Below are 12,169 nucleotides of genomic sequence, written 5' to 3' on the forward strand. Positions count from 1 at the left end.
ATCAATAATAAAATCTACACCTTTTATTTCCAACACACTTAGTAATCAATACAATTTTGATTGTAGTGTCCCACCAATAATGGATACATACTCGTACCCAATTACCAAAATGAATATAAGTTGTTATTTATTCTATAATAGATTTGTGTGACCTAGCAAAAGCATTGGATTCGCTTTCTTGCTTCTATATATTTCTGGCTTAGTTGTTGGTAACGTTAAGGCAGTCCAATAACAATATACACATTAAGTTAGAGAGCAATTTAGTGGTAAGATCAGAAAGTCAAGTCGTTTGTTTCAAAGCATCCTCGAACTTTTGGAGGCCGAGGATGCAGCCGAAGACTCCAACCATGTCAATGGGAACCAGAATTTCTCCCGTACAACGATAATCACTAACGGTGGCGGAAATTCAGGTGGCGACCGGAACAGGTCAAACACCCCAAACCGTTATGGCGTTTGCACCATAAATAACACTTGTACTTTCAGTGCCACTAGTGGCAATATCAACCGAGGCTTTATAAGGAGGATGTATTTGACTAATACTCCATCAGGAACTACTAGTATTATATACTATTAGTTAGTTAGTTAATCTACTATGTTATGCTGTATTACCAATAATAAAAGTGGAGCAATGGTTCTACTACCGGATGCTCTATAACAAATATACTGGTTTACTTTGGAGTGTTACGTAAACCTTAAAATGTTGTAATGGTGGTGGTTCATATACTAAGAGACCACTATAATAAATTGGAGTATATTGTTAAGAATAATAAAACTAATTGGAACAATTGTAACTCGATACATGATTGTATGATCAATACTGCTGAAAAAAAAAGAGTAGAAAAAGGTTAAGAATTAAAGTGAAGTTTAATATAGTTAAAGATCAATATTACAGTTATATATAATATCAAAATATTAAAGTGAGACTTTATCCGTACATGTAACACCTAAATTCACCAACACATATATTAGTCCAAGTAATTATAACGATCTTAATTAGTTTTTCTTAAGAAAATCTTAAACATGAGTTTTATATATGAAAAATAGGCGATGGAAGAACTTTATCCTCTTCTTAACTTGTTCACTAAATTTGACTCTTGAGGTTAATGAAGATTTAACGTGACCTTTGAATATTTTGAAAGTCTGACAAACCCACTCGATCTTTATATTAATTTTTTCAAGAGGTTCATTATTTAGTGAAGTTAAAATATTTTTGAGGTTCAATGCTACGTATAGAGTTATATAAAGAAAAATAAAAAACGTAAACTTACGTACAAGACACACCCTAGTAATAACAAAAAGGTTACGCGCGTATTGAAGCTTAGTGTTAAGTTAATTTCTACTTTTGAAGATGCATGCTTAGTTGGATATAATTTTACAACTTCAATCAAGGATTGATGCAATGCCGTAGCCATTAGTGTTTGGTTTCAATGATTCCATTCTGTTTATTCATTTTGAACGGCATATAGAAAAGCCAAGAGCCCTTTTTGTCATTTCAAATTCCACCTACTGGTCCTTCCTTTCATGGGCATCAGATTCTTCCATCTTTGCCACAGTGATGCCAGGCCACACACACATTGACCTCAAAAATTAAAATAATACATTATAGCAAAGGTTCTTTGAATTTATGATATTATGGGGGTTGTTAACCCGTACTCTTAAAACATTGGTTATAAGAAAGTGTAAAAAAAATTATATATATATATATATATATATATAATAATTTTTTACATCCCAATAATTTTTTTTAATTTCTTAATTAATCTCCTGAGGATACCTTAGCATTTTTTCTTTATAATATATTTGCACCATATAATTATATGTACGCATCAACATACACAGAGACTCATTCCACATACTAGTTATGGCTCCTATAACCTCTATATTTCACCAAACCAACCTTGTTGTGCAAACTTAACCACAGACTCGTACAAAAAAAGAAACAATGGGAACTGGTCACAGTACTCACACTAACCTTGGAAGCGAATGCACTTCCTATGATGCTGGTGCCACAGGCACCATAGCACGTTGGGGAGAATCTTTTGAAGTTTCCATGGGCAATAGCAAAGAAAACAATGATCACACAGAAGTTTGGGGTGTGAAATACAAACCAAGTCAGAAAAACTACACTTGTGGCTTTCACCTTAGGGCAAGCCGTGACAATAACAAAAGTGTTGAGAGCATATATTTCGGATTAGGCGATTTTTCCAACAACAAAACTGAATTTGCTTTGAAGATTACAAGAATCGGTCGCGATAGTCTCCGAGGAGGGATAACCGGCATCGACTCTTCCACCGCACCAATGTACTTCACAAGAGCAAAGCAAGATCACACAATAGAGACAACTATTGTTCCATATGGTTGTTCATTCAGAGATGGTCTTTTTGTTATGGAAATGAAGAAGAAGGTTAATGCTGAGAATGCTTATATGGTTACCATGGGACACTATTATGTTACCAAAGATGTTGGTCTTTCTGTTGAGGCCAAAATCCTTCGCAGTAAAAACTGTTTTGTTGTTCAAGTGGAGGGTCCTTTCAGCCACCCTGGTGATGAATTGCGTAAGGTTCTTGCGAAAACGCATCGAACTGGAATATGGTCGCGTAGTGCTTGTTCTCATTGTAATAACAATGGAACAAAGGCTAGCACTAGCAAAAAAAGTGGAGAATCCGATTCACCATTGAAAGCTCAACCAAGTCACCAGAAGGGACACGGTACTGTAGGTGAAATTGTTAGCCATGCTTTCTCGAGCAGTGTCAAGGAGCAATACAACAAAGGCCTTATCAATTCGAGTGGATACACTACTGGTTCTCTGAATAATTCTATCGTCTTTATTGATTGTAATTTTTAAATTCATCATATGGGAAATTACGTAATGTGGAAGTATTTTACTTTCCATATTCAATTGTTAAAATAAATGGTGGGAAATACTCACTCACTTGGTACTGTAAGTTATATACTTGCTAATTGATTGTTGGTGTTGATACAAACTCTTGGAACAGGGCTATGTTTGTAAACAAAGGGCATCGCAATTATAAACTGCATGATGTTGTTGCATCGTTACAGAGTACTTTTGATATCTCCATGTATTGATGATGTTTTCTTGTAAAACTTTTATATTTTTGCTGATGAACAAAAGTATGACCACCACAGAGTTTTTGCTAGCTTAACTCTTGTTTCTATGTTAATTAATAATTAGCCTAAATCTATATATACAAATAGACTGAGATAAGTGGCTCCAAGAATAATTCTTGAAGGAATTATTTTATTTAATAACTCTTGAAATAAGATAAGTTTGATGGTTAAGAGAAAAGTGAAAGAGAAAAAATATTACAGATTTAATCTTTTCTGCTAATAAAATTAACATTCTAACAAACTAATATTTGTCTATTAAAAAAACACTCTTGTAACATAGCCTATTTGAGAGACTCCAGTGTTTGTGCTCCATCCTTGACAAACTTTTCCACGTAGCCTATTTGGCCAGAAGTCACATACCTATTGTAGAAATCAACCATGAAGCCTATTTAACCTATTTTTGAAATACAATTTTATAACCTCTTTCATTAGGTATCTTAGTTTGTATATTATAAGTGATAAATTTTTATTTATATAATTAAGAAAGTGTTGAGGGAGGGGGCCTTGTCTGTCCCCTTTCCTATCCATCCCTCCCATTATATAGATAATGACAAAATAAAGATAGTTTGAAATGAGTGAGATTGAGAAATTTTTTGACTAATTAATTATAAAAACAGTATGTAGAATGTATATCCAAAAGAAAATATTGAAAATCTCTAAGACAATAAAAATAAGAGTTAATTAATTACAATAATCATTTCTATGGTTTGTTTTTATTATGCTCGTTACCATTTTTTCATTACATTTAAACTTATTTGTTAATTTCATAAAACTTCGAATAATAAAAAAAAAAGACATTCATTTATGAAAGAAAAAAAACAAAGACAAAAAAAATAGTGTTTAAACAATAATATGAATAATTTTACCAATGATCATTTTAATACTCAATTACTTGTAATTTTTGGGTTTACTTAATTGAATTTTAAATCTTGATTTAGCTTGTTAAATTATAGTATGAACTCTTTTACACATATGCACTTCTCAATAGTCATTTTAATGTAAAGCAATTACAAAGTTAAAAGGAATGAATAAGGATATTTTAGACAAAAAAATCACTAAAAATCATGTGTTTCTCATGTGACTAATAACTGCAAAATTTATGTTTAATTGATAGTCAAATCAGACAAGAATGGTTAGATTTTAAAAAAAAAATGAAGGTTTTACTATCATGAAGGTTTCCTGTTTTAAAAAAAATAATGAAGGTTTTAATATCATTTTAATTCTTAACCAACAGGATTCAAAAGAAGAAAAATTACAAGCACTTTAGAGGTAAATTAATGCAAAAACTTAAAGTAAAGCCTTAAAGAAGAAGTTGAAGTAAGAAAGCACATTCGCTTAGCGCATAAGACACGTCCAGCGCGACGCCTCGCTCAGCGGCCAGTCCAAGCTTAGCACGAAAAAGACCCACGAAGAAACCTAAAGGCATATGAAGTTCACACTAAGTGCGTGATCACCGCCATACTCACTGAGCGCAACTATCACGCTTAGCGCGAGATCGCTTGAATTTTAAGCTAAGTACAACTATAATAAGAGGAGCAAGCTAAGGAGAAAGACAAATCAAGACTCAAAACTCTCTACTGAATACACCCAAAGCTTGAGCATCTCAAATAAGGGAAACCCTCTCTAAAGTCATTTCTTCCCTCCTTATCCACCCTTCTTCTTCTTCTTTCATCTCCTTCAACCCCTGGAATATAAAGTCTTTCATGACAATGAAAGGCTACACCCTCATTATTGAGAGCCTAGCTAGCAGCCAAACTCTTGTAATGTAATTCTTTTTCTACTATTTATTGAATGTAATTTCAATTTTTATTGTTCTTTTTTGTGCTTATTGTTATTGATTGTGGTTCGATCATCTATACTCATGCATCTGTTTAGGATTTAAGCATTGGAAAATATTTATTTTCTAAAGAAATGGGAAAGGACATCTAAATGAATCATATCTAGGGATAAAAATGATATTTTTTAGCCTATATTTATGCATCTCTAAGCCTAATGTAGTTTATTTAATTTAATCTCTTAAGGGATTAAGGGGAAAAATTAGATCAATTAGGCTCTTTCACTTGAGGGCTCATGGTTAGAGTACCAATGTAGATCTAGGTAAAAATTGGGATAATATTATATAGAGAAAAATTATTAATATTACATCACGAATAGTTTGGTATGCTAGACTCTAACACAATTACATTCTGAATTAACCTTCGCATCAAAGTATTTGTTTTTCTTGTCTTCGCTAATTTTAATTTTTCTTGTCTTGCATAATCTTACTTTGGTTTTAATTTCCCTTTTCTTCAATTCTTTGCATAAAAATTGGGTATATGTCAATCCAATTACAAACAAAGTCTACATGGACTCGACACTTGGACTTTCGTTTTAAATTCACTACTTGTGATAATTTTGTGCACTTGTCAATGAGTTAACAGTGATATTTTCAAACAATCGTTTCTCATGTCTAAAACATCAAAGGGTAATCAGTAAAACAAAAAAAAAATCAATAATTAAGAATTTTTTTAGAATTAAGAAAAACAAAGAGTGTCCCATGATATAAAAGTAAATCACAATGTGATCATTATAATTTATGCTAAAAATAATGACACTAAAAATAACTTTCTGGAAAATAATATTCACATTATAAATTATATTTTATTAAATTAAAAAGGAAGTGAAACTAAACGAGACTTACATATCAAGTCGTGGAAGCAATAGCATTCATGCATGGGTATGCACTTAGTGGATTAATTCAATATAGCCGCCCTCAAAGATAAATCAAGCCAAAAGAGGGAGACATAAATTTGCTGAACATAATGACGCCTATTACTAGAGTCCCACAAGAAAAGAAATGTGGAGTACCATCCTTAAAATCCACAAAGACCTCAACTTTTAATGCATGATCGATCACTTTAAACAAAAGGTTTAAATGCTGGTGATGTGCCCCCACTAGGTTGGCAACAATCATATCACCTTCAATGACTAACATCTAATAATATATATATATATATATATATATATATATATATATATATAACTCAATTACTTAGTTTATTAAAATTTAATCAATATATAACAATATATTTATTTTAAATTTATTATTTTTTAAAATTATTCTTATTATTAATATTTTTTTAATAATTTATTAATATATTTTCTTTCATCTTTTAACAAATAGTATTTCTAATATAAAAAAATTAATGTAAAAATATTATAAATTAAATCTTATTAAAAAAATATTATTTTAAATTTGAATTTTATAAATAAGAATGAAGGGAATCATAGAAAAACAACAACGATTACTTATATATATATATATATATATATATATATATATATATATATATATATATATATATATATATATATATATTAATGATTTATGTAACCACGCTATATATAATATATTTTTTATATCTTTTGTGCTTATTATTAGTTTCAGTTACGAATGTTCAATTCTTCAAGTCCGTTCATATATACCGTGCAGCAGCCCCTAGCATCATTTAGAAAAGCTAATTGCATTTTTAATGGCTGCACTGAGAAACTACTTGATTCCTAATAATATCAAAAAAATTATTTATTTTATTACTCATTTTATTTATTTTGTGGGGTATGACAATGATATGTAACATCATTTATCGTTTATATATAACATTATAGTACATGCCATCAAGTTGAACATGTATTCAAGAAAATATTTTTTATATATAAAAAAAACACCATAGATTGATAGTTTTAGTACGTAACGTGGGCCCTTATTCCAAGGAGTTGATAGGATAGAGCTTTAAATTATGTTGAAAATATTACGCATACACTGTACATACTACATATTGATCATCTAGTTTGGTGGCACTCTTCCATATGCATGCATTAAAATGACTTGATTATTCTTATAATACGTGTACATAATTTTTTTTCAAGAATTATATTTTTATGGCTATTTTTACAACTAGAAATGAAAAGAGAAAAAAGTGTGAAATAAAAAACAATATGAATATATGAGATAAAAAATTTAAAAAAAAATATATGGGTAATAAGAATAATATAATTATTTTTCATTACTGTTATGTTATATCTTATTTTAAATTTTCTTCAATTGACATTTTTTGTAGTTTTCAGTTCATTAAGATTAGACAAAAAGTATAAAAATGATTTTTTTTTAGAGAAAAATAAAATAAGCCTTGTGTTAAGACTGTACAAATAAAATTTCAGACACTGTTTTTTACATGTATAATAAGTGAGAATATAATATAGACAAGTTAAAATTATAAATAAAAAATCACTAAAATATGTATTTTCCTCCAAAATATCTAAAGTTTATTTTTAATCCCTACAAAAATTGTGCGAGCTAAAAAGTGGCACGATATAATCTTGGGAGGACGAAAAATGAAAAAAAAACAACATATTTTAGTCTGGAAAATTAATATCACCAATGATTTTATACTTATATGTCCAGAACAAATAAATAATTAAAAAAAATGACTAACACAGTGTGACAAAGATATGTTCTATTTTTCTAAGCGATCGACAGTTATTTCAAATCTAAATTAGAAGAGAAGAATGGCAAGACCTTTCATGGTGGACAGATTGTAGAAGATGAGGATTATTGTTTGTTCAGTAGGTAAACATAGGAATTTATTGTCCCTTCGAAATGATATCATTTTTATAATCTTTATGGAATAAGTTCACAATTAAATAATCACATAATTGTTTTACGATGTCATTTTGAAACAACTTGCAAAGAAATAACAGATAAGACAGATGTCAACTTCATGATATTTAATATTTAATGTATATTAGAATTCAAATTTCTTGTAAGAAAATGTCAAGAAGCTGTATATACACCATATATATAAGAGGACTGCACAGGAATATTGAAGTGTGATCATCAATTAGGTGCCTAATAGAGGGCTAATCCTTCACTGATTTGTTTTGTGGTGCATTATTACATTTTGCACCATGCCTTCTCTCTTCGCTAGAAACCAGAGGTTCTCATTGGCTACTTTCCTGCTTCTGTTGGAACTATTGATAGGATACCTTCGCATGGCAGGTGGGTCTCTCTTTGATACTTTTGCATCCATTCCATTTATTAGCGCCATTGATCATAAGTTTGTTGGTACTGGTAGATATTAATATTACAACATATTTTATACCCATAAAAATAAAATACCATGCATTTTCAATCTGGACGTTCAAGAATTTCTTTTCTTCAAATGATCACTTTTCTTAAAGTGCCTTTTAAGTAGAGTTGTTAAGATTGACTCTCTTCTTCAATGGACCGCTCCAACGACCCATCAAGTCAGGTTGAGCGATTAAATAATAAACTCTGAAACATATTGGATTAATTTGACTCGATCAGATAGGACAGATCGAAACTAAAAATAAAAGACTCGAAAACTATCAAACATATTTCATTTGATATTATTTTATTATTTTTATTATTTCTTTGAAAATTTAAACAAAATTAAGTTTTAAAAGATAAAGCGAACAATTTGGTCTCATTTGTCTAGCCAATGGGCCCGGCAAGACCAACAAAAGTGCGATCCATGAAAGATTCGGACCAGCCCAGCTTAGCTCATATTTCACACTTTCATTCAGCCTCACTCGTTTTGATAGCTCTATTTTTAAGATCCAAGCTAACAAAAATAAATATTTAATCATTTGTTAAAATAAGCTTCACCAAATTTATTTAGTGTTATCTACCAATTTTCCTAATGTAAGTGATATATGCCTTAATTATAGCACATGGATTGTATATGGCCTGTAGACTCAAATTTAACTTAAGGTATAAAAAAACCTAAATGAGTATGCTCTCTAGTTTTTATTAACTAGTATTTTAAGTCCAATGGTTGAGTAGCATTGATATTTGAGTGACAACAAAGCTATTTTCCATTTCATTAGAGTTCATCATATTAGCTTAATTTGTGTTCCTTTTTGTTTGATACATAACATGCTAGTCATTAGAATTTATATTTGTGGTTCTTGTAGATGTTATGATTATCAAAATTTTAATCTCATAATTATTATTTAATCAGACACACCAAATGATATGGTTTCTATCTAATATTTATGATTGAACCCTAAAAAAACAAGAACAACATCAATTACGTCCAAAAACCATCTTAGAAGGGATAATATTCTAAGACGGTTATCTTATGTATAATTATTGTTAACAACCGAATTAGCGACCGAAATGAAGGATCAGTCGCTATTAAAGACCAAAATAGCGACCAAACAATTTATTGGCTAATTATAACCGAGTTCGAGAATGATTTTATTCTCGTGTCTAACTGTTGTCAGCGACCGAATTAGAAACCATGATAAAGGGTCGCTGAAAAATTCATTGGCTATTTCGGTGACTATATATCTATGAATACAAATGTATAGTAGCAACCGAAATAGACTTGAAGATAACAATCGAATTTTATTCAAAATTCGTTTGTTGTTATGATAGCGACATAACATTTTCGGTAGTTATAAGTATAAAAATATTTTTAGATTAGTGGCCGAATTTATTTTTTCTAAAAAATTAAGAAACTAAATTTTTAATTCATCATAAATCATAATAAATATATGATATACTTAAATGCATTTTTGCTTGAAAAGTATTAAAATTAATATTTTAGTAATATTTTTAAATTAATAAACCAATATTTACAATATTTTATAAATCATAATAAATATATAATATTTTTTAATTATATTATGATAATTTTTAATAAAAATAATAAACCAACATTTACATTATTTCATTAAGATAAATAAATCATGCTTGTCATTAACCTTTTAATTTGTGTTTTGTACAAAATAATTGCTTATTTTATATAATTTTTTACACATTTGAAGGTTAAATTCAAAATTTGTATATTTTAAGAACTAATTTGTCCGTGTCACAAATTTTTAAAGATGAAAATAAGTATTTATTTTATTATATATAATATTATTTAATTGTATGCATATAAAATAGTTTTCACAATCAATTAATAATAAAAAATCATTAATGGTGTAACTTAAAAGATAATTAATTAATTAATTACTATAAAAATCAACAAATCACTTATACATACGGTAGTTTGTACGATGATAATGTAAAAGTACAATTTTAAATTATTTTTTTTGTGCTATTCACTGTGTCAATTTTTTTTACAAATGTATTAAATTTTCTTAACTGTATTATATATATCCACTTCAGTTCGGTGGATATCGATTGATTAGTCGTATTCTTTGAACTTTGACATTTTGAAAGGGAGAACGGTTTTAATCATGGTCATCGGCTGCTTTCCATTGCTAGCCTCTCCCACTATTAGCTACAAGACATCGTATAGCTCGAAGGATATATATCTTCTAATTTGTTTATACATTTTCTTATCTTTTGTACTTATTAGTTTCTCTTACGCATGCATGTTCAATTATTCAAGTTCACAGTGCAGCAGCCACTAGCAATTAGCATCATTTAGATAAGCCACGTGGATTTTTAATGGCTGCCCTGAGAAGCAAGTTGATTAATAAAATGTCAATATTTTATATATTTAATCGTCATTTATTTCGTGGGGCACATGATAAATAATTCATGAGTAAATTATGTTAAGTATCATTCAAGTTTTGTAAAATTAATTACACAAACTCTCTCACTGATTTCATTTACGTATATTCTTACGTTAACTTCTCTTAATTTTTTAAAAACATTATTGAACTTTCTTATACATTACACTTCATTTGACCTTCTTTACATGGGAGATTACTGTAAATGTTAAAAATCAGAAGTGTTTATATAATTTCATAAATCTTTGAGAATAATTAATATAATTTACAATAATATGATTTGCATTACCGGAAAAATATATCATTTATATATATACACATTAATATAGTACATGCCACCCAAGTTGAACATGTGTTCATGGAAATCTTTTTTATATAAAAAAAAAATCTACATTTGATTCCTTTAGTAATGTGGGGCCATTACTGCCAAATAGATTATAGCTAGGAAAGGCCTTTAACTATGCTGAATATATTAAGCATACATTATCCATATTGAGCATCCTGCATCTACTTTCTAACACTATTGTAGGTGTGCATGCATTTACAATGAGTAGACTATTCTAATAATGCATTGCCCATGATTTTCCGTGAAAAATTTTGTTTTTATAACTATTTTTGCAACTAGAGAATAAATTAGAAAAAAAAAGAGAAAAGAAAAGTGTAACAAAAATCATATGGTAGAGAAAAAAAGTGTGTTAAAATGTGCAAAAAAAAACTAAAAAAATATTTCTTTTTTTCTGATTCATAAGTTCAATCGTTTAATATTATTTTGTTAGCATTAATTAAGTCCATCTTCTAAAATTTTCATCTAATAACTAACAAAAATGTACCAAAAATATGACATATCATTAATTTGCATAACTTACAAAAAAATGTTTATAGCATATAAGGAAAGCCAGTTGTTTTTTAAAATGTTTACTTAATATTTTATGTTTTAATCTCTTGAGCATTCATAACCAATCTAATGATTAATATTTATTTCTCTCACTCATATAAAAAGTATCCTCTCACTAAATATTATATATATATATATATATATATATATATATATATATATATATATATATGGGTTTACTAACATACTCTTATTAAAATATTTTAACAACTTACATCAAATTATTTGACCAAAAATTTAATTACTTCTTTTATAATAATAAATTTATTTAAGGATAATATGATAATTTAATGTTTATATTTTTAAAACTCATTTATTTCTTTCTCTTCTCCCTAAATATTTTTGAAAGAGAATGAGTGGAGGAAAAGTAAATGAATTTTAAAAATATAAACATTAAATTACCAAGTTTTAAAAATATAAATATTAAACTATCATATTATTCCTAAATAAATTTATTATCACAAAAAGTAATTGAGTTTTTAGTTTAAATAATTTAGTGTAGGTTACTAAAATACTCTAACACCAGAGTATAATTAAAAGAGAGAGAAAAAGGAGGGAGATAATTCTTCCAAATTTGGCAATTGGCAAAGACTTTTCATGGTAAACATAGAGCTAGAC

At 28.6% G+C, this 12,169-nt stretch overlaps 2 protein-coding genes across 2 annotated transcripts in view; both read left to right on the forward strand.

Moving 5' to 3' along the window:
* Positions 1 to 1,754: 1,754 nt before the first annotated feature.
* Positions 1,755 to 3,053, forward strand: LOC100781987 (uncharacterized). The gene has a single exon (XM_003533135.5). The coding sequence runs from the start codon at positions 1,943 to 1,945 to the stop codon at positions 2,843 to 2,845; it is 903 nt and encodes a 300-aa protein (XP_003533183.1). The 5' UTR covers positions 1,755 to 1,942; the 3' UTR covers positions 2,846 to 3,053.
* A 4,956-nt stretch (positions 3,054 to 8,009) lies between these two features.
* LOC100783593 (glucan endo-1,3-beta-glucosidase, basic isoform) overlaps positions 8,010 to 12,169 on the forward strand; it is a 6,695-nt gene continuing 2,535 nt past the window's right edge. Inside the window, exon 1 of the mRNA XM_041005348.1 lies at positions 8,010 to 8,164. Within this exon, the coding sequence (XP_040861282.1) occupies positions 8,074 to 8,164 (91 nt within the window). The 5' untranslated portion in view covers positions 8,010 to 8,073. The remainder of the gene's footprint in view (positions 8,165 to 12,169) is intronic.

This window comes from Glycine max, chromosome 9 (assembly GCF_000004515.6).
Source record: "Glycine max cultivar Williams 82 chromosome 9, Glycine_max_v4.0, whole genome shotgun sequence".
In the NCBI taxonomy this organism is placed as follows: Eukaryota; Viridiplantae; Streptophyta; class Magnoliopsida; order Fabales; family Fabaceae; genus Glycine; species Glycine max.